Source organism: Monopterus albus, unplaced genomic scaffold (assembly GCF_001952655.1).
Source record: "Monopterus albus unplaced genomic scaffold, M_albus_1.0 scaffold35.1, whole genome shotgun sequence".
NCBI lineage: Eukaryota > Metazoa > Chordata > Actinopteri > Synbranchiformes > Synbranchidae > Monopterus > Monopterus albus.
This window is the reverse complement of record NW_018127915.1, coordinates 367,066-391,477: the sequence shown is the minus strand read 5'-3', so window position 1 is coordinate 391,477 and position 24,412 is coordinate 367,066. Positions and strand designations below refer to the sequence as shown.

At 41.4% G+C, this 24,412-nt stretch overlaps 2 protein-coding genes across 2 annotated transcripts in view; both read left to right on the top strand.

Annotated features, from left to right (window-relative positions):
• Window positions 1–8,492, top strand: part of clcn7 (chloride channel 7) — a 20,596-nt gene extending 12,104 nt beyond the window's left edge. Inside the window, exons 13-22 of the mRNA XM_020597809.1 lie at window positions 49–142; window positions 286–458; window positions 1,380–1,431; window positions 4,282–4,409; window positions 5,103–5,188; window positions 5,355–5,487; window positions 6,149–6,208; window positions 6,296–6,472; window positions 7,252–7,332; window positions 7,470–8,492. Of these exons, the coding sequence (XP_020453465.1) occupies window positions 49–142; window positions 286–458; window positions 1,380–1,431; window positions 4,282–4,409; window positions 5,103–5,188; window positions 5,355–5,487; window positions 6,149–6,208; window positions 6,296–6,472; window positions 7,252–7,332; window positions 7,470–7,556 (1,071 nt within the window). The 3' untranslated portion in view covers window positions 7,557–8,492. The remainder of the gene's footprint in view (window positions 1–48; window positions 143–285; window positions 459–1,379; window positions 1,432–4,281; window positions 4,410–5,102; window positions 5,189–5,354; window positions 5,488–6,148; window positions 6,209–6,295; window positions 6,473–7,251; window positions 7,333–7,469) is intronic.
• A 4,769-nt stretch (window positions 8,493–13,261) lies between these two features.
• arhgdig (Rho GDP dissociation inhibitor (GDI) gamma) overlaps window positions 13,262–24,412 on the top strand; it is a 21,035-nt gene continuing 9,884 nt past the window's right edge. The window contains exons 1-3 of the mRNA XM_020597914.1: window positions 13,262–13,912; window positions 22,519–22,692; window positions 23,831–23,914. Coding sequence (XP_020453570.1) covers window positions 13,840–13,912; window positions 22,519–22,692; window positions 23,831–23,914 — 331 coding nt within the window. The 5' untranslated portion in view covers window positions 13,262–13,839. The remainder of the gene's footprint in view (window positions 13,913–22,518; window positions 22,693–23,830; window positions 23,915–24,412) is intronic.

The following is a 24,412-nucleotide window of genomic DNA, read 5'->3' as shown; positions in this document are numbered from 1 at the left end:
CTTTCCCTTGTGTCGCTCTTACCATTTTCTCTTCATTCCTTATCTCAGTTGTTCTGTGCAGATGGAGAGTATAACTCCATGGCAAAAGCCTTCTTCAACACTCCTGAGAGGAGTGTCCGCAGTCTCTTCCACAACCAGCCAGGTGAGGCTGTGCTAAAACAGAGGAAGCCTGCTTATATAATCAATTATATTTACAAACAAGTGGCCATTTTTTTCTTCTTTCACCTTGTATATTGGTCTATATGGGAGTGATTGTAATTATTAAAGTTTGTAATACTTTTAAAGGAACCTACAACCCTCTGACGCTGGGCTTGTTCACTCTGACCTACTTCTTCTTGGCATGTTGGACCTACGGCCTGGCGGTGTCTGCCGGAGTCTTCATCCCATCTCTGCTCATAGGAGCTGCCTGGGGCAGACTGTTTGGGATCCTGTTGGCCTCTTCCACCTCCTCTGATTCGGTTAGTGTGTATGTGTGTGTGTATTTGTATGGCCAGTGGGAGTGAGGACATTTTGGCTGGTCCTCACTTTCTCTTTCACTTTCAAAGGGCTGTTTGAGGTTCAAAACTTGGTTTTAGTGTTAAGATTAGACATAGGTTTAGGTTAGGGTTTGAGTAAGGGTTGTAGTTAAGCATTTAGTTGTGATGGTTTAGGTTTTGGGCTAGGGAATACATTATGCCAGTGAATATCACTAAAGCCCCTTTTCCATCGCTGGTACTGATTCGACTCTACTCAACTTGCTTTTGGTACCAGCTGTTTCGTTTTCCACCCCCCAAATGTAGCTGTGCACTGATTTTCTTTTTTGGTTTTAGTAAAGGAAAAAATTGATATAATTCAATATATTTCAACCATCCATTGTTCTGAAGCAGCTGTGCATTCTTCTTGTTTTATGCTCTAAAACATTCCTGCAAACTGGCTTTGGCATTGGGTGATTTTACCGGCTTATTAACATGGTGATGATTTATCAGTTATTATGACAGACTGTTAAACCTTTAACTACATCTCAATTTTAAAAGTTAGAACTTTACTGAATTGCCTCGTAACATCTGTCACATGTTGTGATGAGCTGCTCATGTTTTTCTTACTTTTTTTTTTTTAGAGCAGTGTTCAGCTCAAACTAACACCTCACTGCATTAACCTCAACATTTACACGCATTAGCACGTAAAAAATCTCTAGTTTTTAATACAGGTATGGAAACAGAAAGACTGAATATGGTACAATGGTTAGAAACTGAGCAGTGTTATATAACAAAGTGATATTATATGAGATACTGCCTGAGAGCTTGGTTGATTTAAAAACAATTCAGGTGAGAGGGAAATGAGGACTGAATATTCCAGATGCTATGACCTGCTGTTTGACTTTTCCATATGTGTTTTGTTAGACCTGGGCTGACCCTGGTAAATATGCCTTGATTGGAGCTGCAGCTCAGTTAGGTGAGTAACTCTGTCACCAGTGTTCCTTTGTAATGCATCACAGGAAAGAAAAAGGGACAGTATTTTTGTGAGGGCACAAGCCTAAACTGGATGACCGAGCTCTCAGATCCCTCAGACGGCGCTGCATGAAGAATCGTCACTACTTGATATAACCACATGTGCTCAGGATGACTTTGGCACACCTGTGTCGGGCAGTACAATATGTAGTTACATCCGTAAATGCTGCTTAAAACTGTACTGTGCCCAAAGGAAGCTCTATGTCAACAGTGTCCAGAAGTCGACTGCTCTGAGCTCGGAGGCATCTGGGTTGGACCATCGCACAGTGGAAACGTGCACTGTGGTCAGACGAATCAGTATTTCAGGTCTTGTTGGAAGGGATGGACACCGTGTGCTCTGGACCAAAGACAAAAAGAACCATCCAGACTGTTACCAGCAACAAATCCAAAAGCCAGGGTCCGACATGGTCTGGGGTTGTGTCACCTGGGGTCCTGTCTGGTGTGGTAGACCCCTGCATCTTTTGATTTGGTACTTAGTGCCTGTTCTTGTGCTGCTATGGTCAGTGCCTCACTGCTGTCTGATAGGCCATCCTTTTCCAGCCACTGGTAGGATTTCCTGATGCCATCCACCTCAGTTATCTGTCGGTGGTACATCCTATGCAGGGCCTTATCATGCCATGGCCCTTCCTTTGGTTGGTCTTCAGCCCCTCTCTGTTGCTGTCTCAGACATTCTATGTGTTGATGGCTTGGATCTTGTTCCTCCCATTGAGCTGGCTTTTTAGGACCTGTCTTATCCTTTGATGTTGCTGTCTTTCTTGTTCCCATGTTGACTGTGGGATATTGAGGTACTTGTGTGCGGTCTGTATGTCTGCTGTATGCGGCCCCCTGATAGCTGTAACCCATTAATCTTTACCGCCTTCCCTCTTATTATTATCATCTGGCCACAATTCTCGAGTCTGAATATTCACTCATCTAAGTCATACAATGAATATAAAAGTGTTTTATTGCTCTGTTCTCCACAGGTGGCATTGTGAGGATGACTCTCAGTTTGACTGTTATCATGGTGGAGGCTACGGGAAACATCACATACGGTCTTCCCATCATGCTCGTCCTCATGACTGCCAAGATAGTCGGCGACTACTTTATAGAAGTGAGTGAAGATACGGACGCATTCGGCTCCTACTTTCCTCTCTGTCCTGTTGTCTGAATTCAGGACAGGAAGGAGCCCACAATCTGTTGTCATGTACAGAACATGTACGCTGTTTGCTGGAGGACAGTATGGAGACACACTCGGTGACATAGCGGTTGTGTCGTAACCCTATACTAACACACTGAATGTCATGTTTTGTAATGCAGTCATATTAGGAAAGTGATGAACACACTCAAAAACATCAGTGTACTGTTGATGGCCAGTTTGTGATTTGTGATATTGGGCTATATTAATAAAATCTGACATGACTTTGGCTCTTGCCCCACAATATAGCGCTCAAAGGAAACAGGGGAGCTGCTTAGAGTTGTAGCTGGTTGTCAAATGCCTCCAGAAAAACAGTGGAAAACAGAAACACAAGTAATAAAAATGACCAAAGATGTTTTTCTTTCTCTTAATGAAATTTGGTTGGCCCAAAGTCCCAACAGCACACGTATTTCATTTTTGGGTGGCATTATCAGTGAAGGATGATGATTTCTTGAAAACTACAGTATTGTTCATAGGTGAGAGGGAAATGAGGACTGAATATTCCAGATGCTATGACCTGCTGTTTGACTTTTCCATATGTGTTTTGTTAGACCTGGGCTGACCCTGGTAAATATGCCTTGATTGGAGCTGCAGCTCAGTTAGGTGAGTAACTCTGTCACCAGTGTTCCTTTGTAATGCATCACAGGAAAGAAAAAGGGACAGTATTTTTGTGAGGGCACAAGCCTAAACTGGATGACCGAGCTCTCAGATCCCTCAGACGGCGCTGCATGAAGAATCGTCACTACTTGATATAACCACATGTGCTCAGGATGACTTTGGCACACCTGTGTCGGGCAGTACAATATGTAGTTACATCCGTAAATGCTGCTTAAAACTGTACTGTGCCCAAAGGAAGCTCTATGTCAACAGTGTCCAGAAGTCGACTGCTCTGAGCTCGGAGGCATCTGGGTTGGACCATCGCACAGTGGAAACGTGCACTGTGGTCAGACGAATCAGTATTTCAGGTCTTGTTGGAAGGGATGGACACCGTGTGCTCTGGACCAAAGACAAAAAGAACCATCCAGACTGTTACCAGCAATAAATCCAAAAGCCAGGGTCCGACATGGTCTGGGGTTGTGTCACCTGGGGTCCTGTCTGGTGTGGTAGACCCCTGCATCTTTTGATTTGGTACTTAGTGCCTGTTCTTGTGCTGCTATGGTCAGTGCCTCACTGCTGTCTGATAGGCCATCCTTTTCCAGCCACTGGTAGGATTTCCTGATGCCATCCACCTCAGTTATCTGTCGGTGGTACATCCTATGCAGGGCCTTATCATGCCATGGCCCTCCTTTGGTTGGTCTTCAGCCCCTCTCTGTTGCTATCTCAGACATTCTATGTGTTGATGGCTTGGATCTTGTTCCTCCCATTGAGCTGGCTTTTTAGGACCTGTCTTATCCTTTGATGTTGCTGTCTTTCTTGTTCCCATGTTGACTGTGGGATATTGAGGTACTTGTGTGCGGTCTGTATGTCTGCTGTATGCGGCCCCCTGATAGCTGTAACCCATTAATCTTTACCGCCTTCCCTCTTATTATTATCATCTGGCCACAATTCTCGAGTCTGAATATTCACTCATCTAAGTCATACAATGAATATAAAAGTGTTTTATTGCTCTGTTCTCCACAGGTGGCATTGTGAGGATGACTCTCAGTTTGACTGTTATCATGGTGGAGGCTACGGGAAACGTCACATACGGTCTTCCCATCATGCTCGTCCTCATGACTGCCAAGATAGTCGGCGACTACTTTATAGAAGTGAGTGAAGATACGGACGCATTCGGCTCCTACTTTCCTCTCTGTCCTGTTGTCTGAATTCAGGACAGGAAGGAGCCCACAATCTGTTGTCATGTACAGAACATGTACGCTGTTTGCTGGAGGACAGTATGGAGACACACTCGGTGACATAGCGGTTGTGTCGTAACCCTATACTAACACACTGAATGTCATGTTTTGTAATGCAGTCATATTAGGAAAGTGATGAACACACTCAAAAACATCAGTGTACTGTTGATGGCCAGTTTGTGATTTGTGATAATGGGCTATATTAATAAAATCTGACATGACTTTGGCTCTTGCCCCACAATATAGCGCTCAAAGGAAACAGGGGAGCTGCTTAGAGTTGTAGCTGGTTGTCAAATGCCTCCAGAAAAACAGTGGAAAACAGAAACACAAGTACTTTTCTACTATTCTCTGTCATTTATGACCATAACTTGAACATTTTATGGTTTTGGACCGAACAAGAAAAATGAAGACATCACTGTTGCCTCTGAGAATTTGTGAATGTCATTCTGTTGCTCTTTTTTTATTGGAAAAATAATCAACAGACTATTCAAAACTGAAAACAGTTGCACTACGCTCCTACTACATAAGTGCAAACTGCAGAGCAGTCTCTCTACAGTTCAAACAGTCTGGACTGTCTCTAAGCTGTTTCTTCTCTTTCTGCTTCAGGGTCTGTATGATATCCACATCAAGCTGCAGAGTGTTCCCTTCCTGCACTCGGAGGCTCCTGCCACCTCCCACTGGCTCACTGCCAGGTCAGCTCCCTGTCTGATTTGTTGGTGGATAACTGAGAGACACTGATTGGATTACTTTTAACTCATATTTAAAACATCTAAGGCTGCATGGTTTTCTTATTGTGCCATTTTGTTCTTACCATTTCCCTTCTTGTCACGTCTGCTTGCTTTTGTTGTTCCCACCCAGAGAGGTGATGAGTTCTCCAGTCATCTGTTTGAACAGGATTGAGAAGGTGGGGACCATCGTCGACATCCTTAGCAGCATATCTACCAATCACAATGGCTTTCCCGTCGTCGTGCAGGTTACCAGTAATGATGAGGTACTGTATGGTTGTTTGGGTTATAGTTTGTTTGCTAGGCAGAGCAGTGAACTGGCTTGAATCATGAAAATGATCATATTTGCCAGTTTGGATCCACCAGGGGTTAAAATATTTGCCTCTTAAAGGTTAAACCCAGTAAACAGTGATTTTTGTTTTTCCATAACAACGTGGAGTCAATTTGATGAGTTTCTGGGGCAGATGTAATAGATAACAGTGTGATAACAGAAAATTTTACAGAAAGTCAGAGATATACATTTAAATCATCAATGGTAACTGTTGTTTTGATGTTTCTCTAAAAATACATTTTTTAAACCAAGAAATGACAGTTAAATGATATATAAATGAGATAAACGATGTGACAAATCAACAGATTCCTGCATCTATAGCAGCAGAACATAGATTAGAATACATGCAGGCACATGTCTGAGGATGCTGTGACTTCTGATACTGCCAACTTCCACTGTTCAACAGCAGAAATTTCCCTTCTGTAGGAAATGACAGTTTTAAAGTACAGCAAAGCAGATAGACAACAGAACAGTAATTTGCAGAATATAATCACAATAACTTGAACATCCTAGTCTGATAAATCTTTACCAGAAATGAGTTGTAGTTAAAGGTTGATCTTCAGTGCAAACAGGAATTGTTCTTCTCTCCTGTTCAGCCAGCGAAGCTCTGCGGCCTCATCCTCCGCTCGCAGCTCATCGTGCTTCTCAAGCACAAGGTAACAGCATCAAGATGTCGGCAGTGTTGTTAGATGACTTATCACTGTGATATCCTGAATGGTAACACTCACTGTTTGTTCCTGCAGGTGTTTATGGAGTTGGCTCGGTTCCGGCTGACCCAGAGGAAGCTCCAGCTGAAGGACTTCAGGGACGCCTACCCCCGTTTTCCCCCAATCCAGAGCATCCATGTCTCCCAGGACGAGAGGGAGTGTATGATGGACCTCACCGAGTTCATGAATCCAACACCTTACACTGTGCCACAGGTAGTAACTCAAATCAGTAGCGCAGCTTCTCCCCAGGTTTAATAGATTAGAACTTGAAACTGGTTACAAAATGTTTAAATATTCACAAGGCTTCCTCAGTTTTTTTTTTTTCTTGGTGCAAAGGCTCAAGGCTCAGACGTCTAGACGGCTCTGTTTTTTGTTGTTTGTTTGTTTTAAACTCCTCTTAGGCCCCTTTTCCACCGCCTGGTATTGACTCCACTTGACTATCCTCCTTTGTATTTCCATCAGTCAAATGTTGGGGATGGTACCTGGTACTATTTTTGGTAACACCTCACTCAGGGTTCCAAGCGAGCAGAGGCGGGACCAAACGGTGACGTGTAAACATTGCAGGCTGGCGACTGGTCAGAAAAATCATGTAACTTAATCTGCTTGCGTCACCTCTGATCAACCAGTCGGCTCGTTGTCTGAACTCCAAAGTACCACTCTCCTGTTTGTTTCAGCTGTCTTTTGTCTTGCTTCCTTCAGCCGCTTCAGAAACAAAATGTCTTTGCTGTGACAAACAGCCACTTACTGAGAATCAAGAACAGCATACCTTCGATGTCCTCCACTGATGCCATCACGGCAGTGTAACGCTTTGGGGGGGATTACCAGCGATGGAAAAGGGGCTTTACTGTGGGAGTCATTATATCTAGCTTGGTTTTTACGTTCATTTTCTTGTCTTTTGTTTTAGTTTTTCCCTCTTTGAAAAGCTTTTCAGGCCTGTTTTAGATAAAGTGTTGTATAAGTGAACAACGTGACCTTAAAAAGGCTGTTTGCAGGAAACGTCTCTTCCTCGAGTGTTTAAGCTGTTCAGAGCACTGGGACTCAGACACTTGGTGGTAGTGGACGATGAGAACAGGGTGAGAGCATGTGTTTTCTGTGTCCGTCCTGTTATGTGTTTGTTTTATTTACTGTGTCTTTGTGGACTTTACAGGAGCACCTCATCTTTATGTTGAAGGTCATGTTGCTGAGTGCTGTGATTTGTGACCCTCTGCAGGTGGTTGGACTGGTGACCAGGAAAGACTTGGCCAGATATCACGTGGGCAAACATGGACTGGAGGAACTTCAGCTGACTCGCTCATAGTATACATACACTCGCGCACAAACCCATGAACTATGACCACCAAAAGGACACCATCAAGAGCCAGGAGGTCACTTTTATTCTTTGATGCCAAAATCATCACCATGAGAACGCAAGGTGACGCCATCTATAGGCCTGGGTTGTTAACAGAGTCGCATTTCAATGTCTTAAATACTCTTGGTGTGAAAATTGGAAGAAATATGCACAAATTAGTTCTGTTAATCATGTGTGAAATTATTTATTTTGAAAGGACACTCTTGTTTGTTTCTTGTTTGTTATCATTTTGACTATGTGCAGTTTTTTCCTGTTCATACACGTTCACAGCCACTTTACAAGCTAGAGCAGAAGAAATCCAGGTGAGAAGAATTGGTGTGACCTGAATCCTCTTGTTCTGTTCACAAAAACATCCAGACTGTTATGTGGTGATAATGCTCTGATACATTATTAATAACTTATAGATCACATTTTTAAATCAAACGGATGTTTTATATATCTTGCCACTAAACTAAACAAGACAGTTAAGCTGGTTTACTTTGAAAACCTAATTTCGAGTGTTGAAGAATCGGTCTAATTTAAACTGCTTCACTGACTATTTAAGGTTTCCTTTGGTAGTGTTTTCCAATTTTTGTGTAGCTTTGCACTGAAAGAATGATGTTATTTATTGCTAATGTAAAATACATTTTAAAGTGTACAGATTGGGCTCATACATGGTCAAGCACAGTTTGGGTTTCACACCCTCTCTTATTCAGAACCTTTTCATACGTTTTGAAGGAAGGAGAGGAGACTTTAAGGCTTCCTCATTATTTGATTGTCTGCCTACAAGATGCAGGGTGAGGTGGACAGATTCACAGAGATGCTTCCTTTTGTCTTTCTGTTGGCTTTATGGAGCAGATGTATATTTGTACTAGTGACAGTAAAATGGATTAGTACTCATTGGAATGAACATGGTTTTATTAATCACCCCCAGAAGTGGTGTCTTTTGGTGCCAGACAGCCACCAGTGTCCCACAGGAGGCGTGACATGGATGTAAACCTTTGCTTACCACATTTTTAATGTTTAAACCAGTCAGTTTTTTTGTTGTCAGGGACCCACACAAAACACAAGTAGTCTGATTTATAATTATTCTTTTTTGTTTTGTTTAGTTCTGTGTAATTCTGACATTTCTTCAGTTAGTTCTTCATTATTTTTGCACTGATTGTCTTTTTGTTGTACAGATCTAGTTATAATAATGATACTCTATCCAGTAGATAAACCTTTTGTGAATTAATAAAGTTCAGATTTATCTCTTGTTACATTGTTTGTGTAACAGGTATTTGACCACAAGATTTTTTACAAAATCTTCTTTTTATTCTTCACAGTATCAATTGTAAAGCGACATTGACTTTCATATAGCTCACCATTCATTCAGTGAGCAAAAAAAGTGTAGGAATTGGAACTTGAAGTGGAAAAACACACCTGAGAAAACTGATCAGACCTGTGATCTAACAGTTACTGCACAGTGTCTCTGAATTAAACACGTTTAGCCTGAAAATTCACTTCCCAGTGGCGTCAGTGGGATACTGGGCGAGTAGCAGATAGCAGTCAGGGGAAATGTAATCATACAAGCACTAGTGGCTCACAGAGGAAATAAATATTAAATAATAGGTAGGAGGTTGTACTGATGTTACAGATGAGGGGATGTGTCAATGATCTGAAATATCCGCACGACTGATGTAGATAATGTAATTCTCTAATGAATGATGTTGCACCTTTATTTTATTTACATTTTTTAAACAGCTGAAGCAGTTGTTTGGTATTGCAAAGTCCTCTACAGGAGAAGAAAAGTAAATGTATGGTCAGTCATCTCTTATGTGTGCATTTAGACATTTATAGAATCATCGTAATTTTATATAAAACAATATCTGCATGAAATTAGTGTATGTAAAATTGCACACTGACAAAGCAGCGAAGGGGCTGCTCGGATGGTAAAAAATATTATTTCATATGTAAAACGTGCCCCGTGGCCCCGTTCGGGACTAAGCTGTAGAAAATGGGATTAGATGTAAAAAGTGATACAGTGAATAAAAGTGAACATTACATTTGAGGACCCCAACTTAAACTTTTGGATGTTGTTATACACATGGACAGATCATGAGGAAATGGGCTCCTGGGCACAGACATGTAAAAGTCACTTGTGTCTCTTTTTAGTAGTTTTATATCTCTTTATAGTTGTTTTGTAATTAATTCACTTCACAGTTCTCTGGTGTAGAGACCCCCAACCCCTGCCCGATAGGCCCGTTCACTAATCCATCCATGGTGGTGAGCGTTTTATGACACTATAAACTAAAGGGTTCACAAATTAATCCAAAATAATAAGTACTTTAAACATATACTGCAAATTTACAAATATAATCCAGGCCACACTATGTGTGTGCATTTGTGACACTAAAAAAACCACACACACAGCATTTAGCCTTAAGCTAAATGCTAATAACATGCTCACAATGACAACCCAAACATGCTAATGCTGAAAAAGTATGTTTCTCATGTTCACCTGGTTAGTTAGCATGTTATCATGCTAAAATGATTTCTAAACATGTAGCATGTACAAAAACAACAATGCTGCATTCATAGTACATGTACACTACCGTGTGTGTTACAGTTTTTAGAACATATTGTAGCATCTGTGGTTTTTGGTTTTGTGTCCTATTACTGCTAATACTACCCAAATACTTTCACGTGGTATTCACTCATCCCCTCAAAAGCCTCTTGGTCATTCTTTCATCACCTGACAAACTTGATTACCACTCCTGATTACTTCATTGCCTTCAGTCATAACAAGTCAAACACCTTTATAGTTGCCTGGTGACCACATTGAGTTATTATTCCTTCCCTCAGAGAATTTGCATCTGGGTTATTCAGTCACTCTCAGTCTGACTAATGCAGGCAGTTATAGATGAATGGGATCCAAATGAGTCAGGGTTATTCTTTGCACACTAAGCACAGATAAATGCTCCTCACCCACTTTACAGTCAGAAAACCATTTAGACACTGCTTATACACACCCCCCAAGTGTATTTATACTGTATATGTGTGTGGGTGAGAGAGAGAGAGAGCAATTACCACCGCTCATGTACCAGCATCTTAATGGAATAACTTGCCAAATCAATGCAGATTACACTTGCAAATCTATGTGATATCAGTCCCTGAATTTAATTTGAGGTGTGGTAGTGTATGATAATTGTTTTTTCTCAGTCATCAGCAGGACCCGTCTGCCTTGCTGAAATGATAGTTCTTCTTTTAAATTGCTTTTGACTGTGATTTTATAAACAGCAAGAGAGATAACTGGACTATTTGCTTTCCTAGGCGGTGTCCTACAGGTTTCACTTCCACGATAAATCTGGCACAACCTTATTTTACCAGGTGAGATGTAATGTAGCTTTCAAGACTTAGACAAAAAGGCTCATTGCATTGAACATGCTTTCTATTTTTATCATTCATAATTTCTGACGAAATTGTCACATCTTAAAAATAAGGCAAGATAACGATTGAATTCTAAACTAACAACACTGATTAATTTATTCTTTGGTAAACATTTTGACAATAATAGTTATTTGCTTTCTTGTTGAGAGTTAGATGAAAACATTGACACCACTCTCATGTTTGGACAGTGAATATGAAGTCACAGCTAGCTTAGCTTAGCATAAAGCTTTTCCTGCATGATGACGTGTCATTTTGCTGGACAACCCTGTGGTCCAGTCTCTGCTCTGCACTTCCCTCATTCAAATAAACAAGAAAGGCAGTATTTTTTTTTTCATGCAAAGTCTGAGCTCAATCTTAAACAAGTGAGCTGTAACATCAGTGAGCTTTAAAGATGCTGTTTCATCCTTGTTTCCAATTTTGAAGCTGCAGCTGCTGCTCTGGCTTCATATTTAAACACAAAACAGGAGCGTGGTTATCAATCTTCATATTGTACTATCAGCAAGAGAGCAAATTATGCTTCAGTGTATATTTATTTATTTGTATTACATGTGATGGACTGGCTCAGTTGTGGGTTGAACTGTTGTCATCAGCAAGTTTCTATTCCCTGCTGAGCATTTATTAGGTTTCTCCATTTTGAGGAAGTGTGGCTGTGCATGGCTAATCCCTGGGGAGCTGTTTACACGCTTTATGACACAAACCGTGGCCGCCTTGTTCGAGCACACATTTTATAGATGCCACTCACCCCGCCAGGGACAACTGCGGAGGCTGATTTATATTTCCATGAAGCAATATGAATGTAGAGTAATGGGTTTATAGCCCTGCTTGCTTCATGACAGACAGTAGGAAGAGGAGCGAGACCAACGGCTGACGGTGGTGACTGGTCAGCCAACACAATATTATATCAGATATTAAATCAGTTTTTCTATTTTGAACCATTTTAAAATTTGGATTTGTACAAGGTGCATTAAGATTTTTGCCATTTTGAGGGACTTTTTTAATGGCTGGATCCTGCCTCAAATATTCAGAGAACCAACTGACTTTTGAAAGATAAACCTTTGTAAAACCTGCTTGTATTTGTTTTTAAAAAATGATCTCTTCAATCTCTTTCGTTTCAAAGTTCCTCATCATTTTGTAGCTGAGAGTCCTCCATATTAGTTTGTTCTGGATGACTCTGGAGGTTATGTATCCTTGTTGGGATGTTAGTTTTTCAAGAACCTGTACCCATACATACACCAGAAGTGGGCAGCACAGTGATACAGCAGTTAGCACTGCCGCCTTACAGCAAGAAGGTTCTGGGTTCAAATCCACACCAGGGGCCTTTCTGTGTGTATTCTGCCTTTTGCCCAGTGTTGGCCCTGCAGCACTCTACAGGATAAGTGGTATAGATGATGGATGGATGGATGGAAAACCCAGAAGTTAATTGCCCTAAATTGTATGTTGTCATGTCCCTTTGTAAAATAGAAGAAAACAATAGGCAACGTTCTAAAACAAAACCAGTGTCTCTATATTCTTGGAGGCAAGCTGATATTTTGTGCCACTATTCATTAATTTGCTTACATTTTTACGACATGAAAGGGCATGTTACTGATTTTACTTAATGTTAATGTTAATGAGTTCAAGGAATTGTACAGAAATTTACAGTGTCTGATCAGCACTTCTGAATTCTGCATGTTTTTGTAATTAAAGTAAATATGTGGGTGCAAAATAACATCATGCAAAGGTTAGCTGGAGCCAAGACAGGAAAGAGAGAAGTAGTCTCCCATAGCGTGCTGAACGACAGTTGGACATCGTCAGAATGACAGATTAACAAGTTGTGTGTTCCCTTATGTTGTACATTACTACAGCCTCTCATTGCTGCAGAGGAATTAAAGAAGAGGAGAGAAAAAATGAGAGTGAGAGTCATGACTGAAGCATACTGCTGACAGGGTGTGGCCATTAAAAGAAGAAGAGGAAGGGGGGGGGGGGGGGGGGTAAGAGCATGAGAGAGAGATGGCATGACACAGTGATAATGAGAGGGAGGAACCGAGTGGACGCTACGTGAGAGTTCATGAAAGTGATGAAAAATGAAGAAGGAAACAAGCATGAAAGAGTTGGAGGGAGAGAAAGAGTGAGGTGTGGAGACAGAGCAGGGGAGGCAAGAAAGAGGGAGGGAGGGAGGGAGGGAGGGGGTAAAGGATGAGCTCATTGCAGTCTCTGGGATGATGACATGAGGAGGAGGGGAGTAAGGGATGCAGGGGGGAGGTGGGTTCACGGCTTGTCTGCGAATCACTAGCCAGCGTCTGAGTATTACATACGCGCACACGCAGCTCTCCTGGCTAAACCGGCATCTGGCTGCCTCCGTTAGCTTCCAGAGCCCCCGCTGCAAGCAGCACAAACAGCTGACAGTTAGCATCTTAGCATTTCCTCTTCTTTTATCTCTGAGCTCTACTTTACAAAACAGAAGAAGAAGAAGTGTAAAAGCTGGCCGCTCCTCGTATCTGCTTTTCCTCCCTTACCTTCCCTCCCTCTCTCCATCCTCTCTCTCTCTCAGACTCACACACATCCCCATCTCGTCCACACCCACACCCAAGGATACTCTCCCTGCCTTTCCTTCTCTCTCTCTCTCTCGCAGCAGTCCTCCTCCTCCCCCCACCCCCCGAGACCTCCAACTACTTTTTATTTATTTCCTTCAGGGTGAAGATGCTCGCCTGATACCCTTTCCCTTCCAATCCCAAGACTTTTGTGGACTCTTTTCTATCTGATCTGCTACTTTGCATCTACCTGTGGAGGTCCCCTGGTTCTCTGGTTCTTCTTTGGCCAGCTGTTGCAACCCCGCAGGCGCACCATGCTGGGCTTGGACGTGTGCGAGTTTGGGGGGCAGGTGCTGGAGCTGCTGTGGTTAACTATGTGCTACAGAGGTGAGACGCTGGAGGAGTGTGCATGCTTCAGTCAATTAGTAAAACTCAAGTGATCCAAGTTATTACACAGTGCATGAAACTCCTACGTTATTGTGTTTGATTTGTAGCTTTATAAGGCAGAAATGAAAAAAGGTTCATAGGCATGTGTCTGTTTTAAAGGCGTGTGTGTGTGTGTGTGTGTGTGTGTGTGTGTCATGTGTCTCTCTCCTGGCGGGTGTGGACATTTTTATGTCTAACATGAAGCGCTGCCAAGACAAGCCAAAGGTGGCAGATCAATAGCTAGTGATCAGATTCTACACTGTGTCCAGTGTATGTGTATGTTTCTGCTCGCATATACATTCACACGTGCACATGCAAAAAAGGTGTGTGTTTGTGAGAAATGTTGGCAGCGGGAAGCAGGTGTGTGTGCAATGACACCATGATGCAGGAGTCAAGTGATGTCACCAACATCTGCTTTTACTTAAAACTGTTTTTTTTTTGCTTTTATTTTTGCTACATCTATGCAAAGCAGAGCAGCTTGGTGTGTGTGTGTGTGTGTGTGTGTGTGTGTGTTCACTACACTGCAGTATTACTGAGCAGCTACAGATGGTGGAGCAGCCCTGGGGTTTCCCCTCACACAGATGTGTGTGTGTGTGTGTGTGTGTGTGTGTAAGAGGGTGTGTTTTGTGAGATAAAGACAAAACAGGGAACGAAGCAGGGAGGTCGATGCAAAAAGCAAAAATAAAAAGTGAGTGAAGTAATTTGAAAGAAGACAGAAGTGCACAGAGAGAAAAGAGGTGGTAAAAACACATTGACAATTACAAGAGAAGAAGAGGAAGAAAAGAAGATTCTCTTTGAGAGAGGTCTTGGGAGTGGAAGTGAAATGGTCTAAGATCCAAGGAGGCAATGGATGATTTATTCCATTAACTATTCATTTGAAACAGTAATTGTAATCATTCTCTGTGCTCCAGTTATTAAACATAGCCCTTTATGTCGGCGCTTTCAGGCTGTTTCTGCTGTTCAACAATTCACTTCTTAAACTAGAGACTCAGTTTCCATCTGGGTTGAAAGCAATAAAGGCTCATCTTGAGTCCTAAATGTAGGACTTCAGGCAGGTGTTTCTGTGCACTGTTAAACTGCATGATTGATGTTTGAAACTGCAGTGTGTGTCTGGGACGGTGCATAAACGCAAATCCACTTTTGAAACAATAGTACTGAAGCAAAATGCATTATTTATTTCTTTGTTTAAAGCAAATAACAACTACACAAGAGGAATTTAATCAAAAGTTGCGATTTCTGTGAAGTGGGTTTTTTTTAGTTGATGACATAGCCAGTCCTGTCAGTTACATTTGGCCGGGCTTTCTAAAACGAGGAGGAGGAGGAGGAGATTTTGATAGGAACGTGGGAGGTGACTGAGTGGAAGATAAATGGCAAGGTTAGTGAGCAAAGTGACGAAATGACGAGGGAAATGGTAATGGACTGGCAGAGGTAAAGAGGTTTGAAAGATGTGGGAGGCTGAAGAGGAAAAGAAGAAAACGAAAAGCAGTGATGTGGTGAACTGGAAGATATGAGAAGAAAGATGAGAAGAGGATGAATGGAAGTGGTTAGAGGAGAACGAAGAAGAGAGTAGGTGGAAGATGAGAAAGAGAAGAGAGGAAGGGCGTTAAACAAAGGAAAGAAATGATCTGCCAGCAGCTGTTACCAGGAAAGAAAGGAGAGTGGTTCATATTTGACCAAGTATGTGAGTGTGTGTGGTAGGGAGAGAGTGGGTGAGGTCCATGTGGCTTCATCTGTCAGTCAGCAGGCAGCGAACAGCAGGCATTGAAATAGGCTAATTGTAATCTCTTTTCTTTCCTCCTCTTTCCTACAGTCTCTATATTTTCACAGTCCTTTTAACTCTGGAGGTCATTCTTTCATTTTCTAAGGCCAAACAGGATGGACACTCCCTCCCTACTTCCAGCTGAGGACATTCAGTATCACCCAGTGTTTGTTTGTACTTATACATTGTGAGGACCAGTTTGAGCACAGCAGTGAGGACATTTTGGCTGGTCCTCACTTCCTGGCGTCCCCGGCTGTTTTTAGAGTTAAGACTTGGTTTCAAAGTTAAGGTTAGAATCAGGTTTTGGTTGAGGTATGGCATTTAGTTGTGATGGTTAAGGTGATGGGCTGGGTAATGCATTATGTCAGTAAGTGTCCTCACAAAGATCTGCAGCAGCCACTTGTGGGTTTGTGGGTTTTTAATTAATAAGGACTCTAGTACATGAGAGAGACACATTTAAGTGCACAAAAATTGTTTGTGATTAAGGCTGTGCTTGCTCTTTATGTTCGCACCCTTCATCTCAGCTGAAGTGTAATCACAGTAATAACCAAAGCGATGAACGGTGTGTCTCGGGTCTCAATCTGCTGAATATAACCACGAGCTGCAGTGTCGGTCCTGACCACGGCGATATCGCTGGTCACAGTAGCCAGTATCACTTGTTTGTCATCTCAGTCTTTCATCAAGGAGGAAACATGGGAAATGAGATTTTGATGATTTACTGGTTAACGTGATGAAGTGTTATGCATGTCTCTGGTGTTGATGGGTTTTCTGCAGCTCTGCATGAAATCTTACAGGTGACAGATTGATTCTGGTTGCTTTGTGGCACAAAAGGCCACACGCTGACAGCAGCCTTGGAGATGAAAGCAAACCCTGCTCACATGGTCCGCTGTCATTCTTCTTCTACTGCCTTTTCCCACATTTTAAAGGCTTTTACTGGCTGGCCTGAAAGATCCCCGCACATCTTCTGCTATGTATGTGTGTGTTTCAGTGTCCCAGAGGTCTCGTTATGCTATTAGAATGGAGCAGTGACAGCAGGCCCAGAGGACTATAACAAACAGCAAAGCAACATAGGGTACACACACATTTTCCTCACACAGTGAACACTTATCTGGGTTAAGCAAAGAGAAGCCAGACAGGAAGTAATAAAAACAAGCTGTTCAGGGAAAAGGACGGCATGCAGTTTAACTATGATCATCTGAAGTTTCAATGATGGACCATTTTTCCTTTTAAGTTTATGATACAATATTGTAAGAGCCTCCATTGTGCAGATGGACACAAAAATTGTAGAAACTTAAACAATTTATGTTCTTAAAGGAATACTTTGACATACATTTACTGGCTTTCTTGCACAGTTACATATGGAAATCAAAACTGTTCTCAGTTAAATATAAAATCACATCCAGGGGCCTTAGCTCAGCACAAAGAAAAGGGTATAAACAAGTTATATCTTGCTTGTTTAAACCAGTGTAAAACCATCAATTCACAAGGCTCTGCACAGCTGCAATCAGTAGAAAGTGCATGAAGTTACTGCTTCACATGTCCCTGTAAAAAGTCCAATTTGCATTTATACACTGTGTTTTGTATTAATTAAAGAGATATAGCCTTTCTTTTTAGTATGAAGTTGCTGGTAGATTAATTTTGACCCATCTGGACAGAGTCATGCAACTGTTTCCCCCAGTTTCCAGTCTTTGTGTGAAGCTAAGCTAACCTGCTGCTGGCTATAGCTATAGCTTCACATTTACTGTACAGACATGAGTATGGCAGTCTTTACATCCAACTTTCAGCAAGAAAGTACACAAGAATCAGAAATGAAGACAGGGCTTGCCACACACCAAAGCACAGCTCAGGATGGACTTAAATGTTTCTTGTATTTTTACACGTCAGCAATTGACTCTGAGCAAGTCCTCACTCTGCCCTGGGTGTGGGATAGCTGAGATACTGAGATTTGAGATATTTGAGGTTAAGGCAATTTCTACTTCTACAACACTGAAAGAAGACATTTAAAAACACAACATCTTTTTTCCAGAAACTGATTTTCAGTGGAATGACTTTCTGCCAAACTAGTGACAGCAACATCTGTGGATTATCCAAAGACTATCCAGCTAGAACAGATTTATGTTCAGTGTCTGTGTTTATGCCTTGCGTCTATGTGAGCGTACACGGTGTTTTTGAGATCTCATGTGAACACTCCTCTTCACATCCTTCTTCCCCTGAAGCCACCTCTCTGTTGCCAAACAGATTGCTGTGGTGATTTTCCACTTAACATGTTGATTTAGCTGCAACTATCAACAGATAAACACCAAGTCTGTGTCGTGTCTTGTACATACTGTACATCCATACTGTGAATCAAGGGAATTTTTTTTTTTTTTTTTTTTTTTTGGCAAATGTAGTTCGATTTGTGACAGGGTTCAAACTTAGTAGGTGAAAATTCTGATACAGTTCAAAACAGTCACTCTGCAGTAAATATAAGATAAATCATTAAAGGCAATTAAAATAAATGAACCCCAAATTATTTGTACTGTTAGGTTTTGGCATGCAGAAGGCACACAGAGGGGCCTACAAATTCCCATAAATAATAAATGCTAGGTGCGTGGATGGATTACTGAATGGGCCCAAAAAATATCCACAAAATGATGCAAAAACGACCACTAAATGACACATAATGACTACACAGAGATGCAATAAACAGCCAGAAAATATGTTTAAATGCTCAAAATTCTCAATAAATAGATTCAAAATGAGTACAAAGAGACATGAAACAACTAAAAAGCTATGACAGTATGAGGGTGTTGCTCCTGTTTTGGAGAGGTGCAGGGTGTCTAACCAACTCAGTGCAGCTTATATGACCCACATGGCTTTGTCCCTTATCTCTCATACGATCCACGGGGGCTTATTATTAAATAGTGCTCCTACAGTCGCAGGGGGAATTGCAATAATCTCGCCAAAATTAACAATAACATATATCGCGCTGCCAAGCTTTACAGACTTTTGTTGTCATGGAAACGGCCGTAAGCATGATGGCTAGCTAGCGGGCTATTTAGCAAGCTAGCTAGCAGCGAGCTAGTGGAACTCCGTCGTCTTGGAAACTATCATAAATATGATGATACGATTATGAAACCGTGACTATTTTATTACGTTTTGCCACACAAAACACTTGATTATAATTAGGCGCAAATACTACTAGGTTAGGGTTTATACCAAAAAATCAGGCATAAAAACTACTTGGTCACGTTTAGGAACAAAACCTTGAGAAACACAAGCTACACACTAGAATTGAACTCGAGTCTCCTGCGACCAAAATCCTCCACACATGGTCTTTGTGCCATAGTTACTCTTTTCCTCGTGTCATAATTCATTGCAGTCGCTAGATGTCGCCAAACTATGACATAAACATTTCGTCATTGTAACCACGTATGCTGTCATATTTTACAGGAGGTCAGTCTCACATAAATAAATTAAATTTACTACCATCCCTGGTTTTAAGTTTCTCCTGCAACAACAGAGAGCGCTGTTTTACGCTCATAGCACCTATTTCACAGAACACGCGTGTGTAATGATGCAGCCGCTGGTCTGAGAAGCTCCTGGGGTAACAGTTCTATGGGCATCGAAGAGAATCCACCAGTTAATATCACATCACAGATGGTGGCTGAAACTGTTGGATCACCACACGCACGTCCACGCATGTACAAGAACAGACACACATGCACAGACACTGCTGGCGGCTTGCTGCAGTGTTGGCCTGTTTCTAACAGCAGATTCTCACAATATGGGGGTTTTAGACCTGCGTGTTTGACTCAGCTGCTTTTTCACACTTAACCCAGCAATGAAAACAGCTGAAAGTCTTCCACAGTAACAAATATGAATGAAAGTCTCATCAAGTTTAGATATTTTCTCCCGGCTGCTGTTCATTAAAAGACTGTTATTTTTCACTCCATCTGTTCAGCAGTAGCAGAATAATTAGTTTTTAAATCACTGCTGCAGATGTTCAAACTAATTTAACCAGGTGCACCCAGTTAAGACATTTTGCTAGGCTCACCACTACATCCAAATGAAAACACTCAGTTGTACCACATAGCGTCTCTATGTCTACCAAATCATGCCTTTTAGAATAAATGTTAATTGAGGCAGTTTCTGTGACAGCTCAGCAGTCTGCGGATCACGGAGGAGCTCAGGTGTCAGAGGCAGCTCACTAAAGCATTTATGCTGCAGTGTGCGCGCACATGCTCATGTGGGGGCGGACAACAGAGGCTGACATGTAAATACAGCGAGGTGAATAATTTATGAAGTCATGCAGCATACATATGTGAAATAGTATGGAGTTTAATGTTTGTCTGTGTAGGAGAGAGGGGGAGACATTATTAGATTTTTGTGGTGTTTCCAAAAATGTATACTTTAGATACTTTGTTGGGTACCAGTGCATTTTCAGTGAGCCCCCCCAGAGGATTTGATCTCACACTTCTCACAATAAATGTTCAGATTTTAAGTTCTTTTCATACCAGAGTAAAAAGACTGTACAATAAATATGATCTATGTAGAAAAAGAAAAACAATCCTGTACATTTAGATTCACGGAAATGTGCATGTGTATGTGTGTTTGTGGGTGTGCAGGACATATTAAAACTGGCAGACAAAGGATGTTTTTGGCTGCAAGTAAAAAATAAGTGCTCCACTGTGTGCATTCAGTCATATAAGACAGAAACACAGCAAAGGTGATGTCACTGCAAGGGGAGTTGAAAGGGTTGCCATGGTGATGGGCGCAGACAGTCGTGTTTGGCCCTGACTGGGTGTGGTGTTGTACAGAAGCGTGCACGAGTACCTGTGTGTGTCTGTGTGCTGACACTTGAATTGGGTCATTATGTAGCTGTTAACACATTTGATTTCCACTAATGTTTACAGAATCTATAACACTCTGACGTTGTGTGCATTTTTATGCACTTCATGGATGTGTCCGTGTGTGTGCGTGTGTGTATGTGTCATCCAATTACCTGTACACACAGCTCTGAGCTGAGGTACACTGAGCCATCTCATTATGAGCAGCAAAAACAGAACCAGAGGCTATTACACAAGGCTGTTACGCACGGTAAATAGACGTCCACGGCAGTTTGTGAGTGTCCTGTTCTCCAGATAATTGGGCTCTGGGGTATGTGTTGTGCATTTCAACCATGTAACGTTTTTTACAGGAACTGAGCTTTGAGTGAGTGTATGTGTGTGTGTGTGTCTATAAATTTTTGCACCAAGACTTGAAGCTCTAGTTCTTGATGTTATTATTGAGAGAATAATCAAAGTTAACATGATGCCTGCCTCCGTTGTGGTCTGAGTTACAATATAGTTTAACCTAATTTTCCTGTTTATTTTACAAAGTTTTCCGCCCCGGTATTTCAACATACATGGAAATATTAATAATATTACAAAAATGTACTGTAAAAATTCACACCAAAGTTAAAATAACAGGAAAATCCTCTAGCTATGAATTTGTTCCCAGTAAGAAAATCTCCTTTTTCACGTAAAAATGCTCTTAAAATATAGTTACAATATCATAATTTTACAAATATTTACCATTTCACAGTGTGAACTAGCAGATTTCCCAGCATGCATTGTGTGAGAGTTAAAACCCTTCAGTTCCAATTTTAAGAATTCATTCATGGTAGAAACTTATTTTTTCTCTTTGGTAAAATGTCTCAACTTTACTGTGATACAAGTTCAGCTGTTCTCTCAACATGCTGACAGTTTTGTTGTTTTGTCAACCATTTTGCATAAAGCTGTTGCTGATCACGTCATTTCAAAGCTTCCAGTTATTCTGTGATTACTCATTCTGCAGAGGTGCAGGTGACGAGATGCTAAAATGAAGTTTCAGCTTGTAGAACACATTATCAAATGTCTGTAAAATTCAATATTGAATCAAAATCCCTGATGAAACCAAACCCCGAGTGGCTGGAGCTGGCCTTCGTAGAGTTCTACATCTGATCCCAGACAGTAAGCAATCTGTGCTGGCTGAGTTTTCAACCACTGAGATGGAACAGAAATATTGACTGGGGATGAGCTCTGCTGCAAATGTTGTTTGCTTTTTTCTTCTTTGCACTTTGCCTGTCAGGGAGCCAGCTTTTATTATCGTATTTTGCTTTTTGTTTTCTTTATAATGTTATAGACAGACACCAATCAGATAGTACTTTGTCACAGAGGGGGAAAAAAAGTCACTTAGATGACTTTGACTGTCTGGAACAAAGTAATGGAAATAACATAACACCAACATCACAGTATACAGCTGTAACAGACATTAGTGTCACCATTGCTTTAACTTATAACAGCTTCCTCTCAGCCTACATGCCCAACAAGCCATCTATTTGTCTGACTGCCCACATTTCCCTCACTGTGTTAGACTACTTACTGTACATGGAGAGTAGAACGACGATTCCCAATCAGGGAACCAGGGCAAAAAACTGAAATTATGGCATGCATTTAAAAAATAGCTGGTAACATTTTATTCCACAGGTCCACTACTTCCAAATAATTTCTTGAAAGTTTCCTGTAAATAACCATGTAGTCTGGAAGTAATTACAATAGAGGCAAAGTTCTGAGACAGTTTTTTTTATTTAAGTCCACAGAGTTGTGTTGAATTTAGACCACTTAATATTTCTTATTCACTTATTTATTATTTGAAATGCTGTTCTTCATTCATACTGAACTGCACAGTTGTTTGTAGACAAATGGAAGTGAGATGGTATGTCAAAAGAAAAAACCCACAGGTCTAGAAGACCTGCAACACTGCAACAAAGTGGATTTTTAATGGTCTTCTCCCTTCTCTCTGGAAGGTCTGATAGCTGACAAAAAGGATTTGCCTATTGAGGAGGAAGAGGATGAAAGGAACCTCAATTACAACCCTCCAGCCCAGAAGTCTTTGCAGGAGATTCAGGAAATGGACAAAGATGATGAGAGCCTGGTTAAGTACAAGCAGACCCTGCTAGGGACGGGACTGGTGACATCAGGTGTGTGTGGTTATTGTGTACCCGAGGTGATAGAAGACCTGGTGATTTACACAGTTTTACTGTTTAAATAACACCATTCAATCCATGTAATGACTTGGTGCATAGATCGCTGTGATCAGAGTTTGACCAAACACACACATGGGAACAGAGCTGCTTGCATCTTTAATGCGGCAGCCAGGCCATGATAGCTGATACCGGTAGAACAGCTCTGACTCCCCCACTGCTGTAACTCAACGCCACATCATCTATAGCTTTGTAACATCCAATACAGCAGAAAAGGCAGAGAGGAGAGGGTTGTACTGTCAAACAGAGGCCATTTATCTTTGAGTTTGTCCTGAATCCTGACATCAGCCCACAGTACTAGTCCTAGACAGTGACCTTCTTCTCACTGAAGAACTTATAGACTGTGGCGTTTTAACTTGTACAGCATAAAACTGCAACTTCTTTCATGTTATTTCAGCATTAGTATAATTTGATATATTTAGCCATTCTATAGCGGCGTGGCTCTTTTAGTTTAGCCAGTTGATCCACTGTGGTATCACACCAACTATTAGACACACTGAGATGAACTTTTGTACACGGTATTCATAGTTATTCAGTTATTCATGGATTGCTATGTGATTTGGTTCACACATTGAATTAATGAATTGTAACTTTAATGATCCTGTCTTTTCACTATTAGCACCATCATTAGCTTGTCTGATACTGTGATTTAGAATAAAATCTCTGCAAAATAAGTAACACCATCATCAGCAGTTGTGCTAATTAGCAAATGTTGGCAAGCTAACACACTGATGTGTTGTTTTTAGCTAAAGCACTGCTGTGCCTCACACAGCCACTAGCGTGGCTGCAGATTCTTGTTAAAATAATACAACATATACTGTAATTTGTTTGGCAAACAATTTCCTCCAGCGTCTATAGTCTTTATTCTAAGATAATAAGCTTAATATAATAATCTAAGATAATAATATTCTAAGATAGTTTTTATTCTAAGCTTCTGGCTCATCTAACTCTCTGTAAAAAAAAAGGCAAATTTGCCAAAATATCAAACTATTCCTTTAAACAAATGGCCGAAGAAACAAGCAGACATAAATGAATTTGTGAATGCTGTAATAACCAGACAGTTCTTCCTCACCAGACCTCTCGGGGCCAAACGTCCGAGTGACCAGACTGACCCTGTTGTGTGAAGAAGCTCCTGGACCAGTCACCATGGACCTGACAGGTAACACTTCCCTTTCATCACTCTGATAGTTTTCTGTTTGTTATTCTCCATCCAGCATTACTTTTCTACCTAAACCCAGACTCTTTTTGGATGTGGTATGATGCTGCTATACCCTCGCTCCCTAAATGCAAATCACTGATATGCCCTGGAGCAAGGCATCGCCCGCCCCCCTTCTGTGCTGCATCGTATGTGCAGAATGACTGCAGTGGGTGTGTCCATGCGTGAGAGAAGACAGACAGTTAAATGCTTGCTTAGTGGGCAGTATTGACATTTGCCCCTGGTGCAGGCGGCACTAGAGGAAGGGGAGTGAAGTTTCAGTAAGTGTGTGTGTGCAGTGCATGGTAATCAGGTGGCTGCAAAGAGATTATGTCATTCTCTACAGAGGACAAAGTTGTGCAAAGAATCGATCAGTGTGTTCACCTGTCGTTGACTTTTGTGTAAGGGCATGTCTGATAAATAGACTATTACTGCTCTGACTGTGTGTGTGTCTACCTGTTT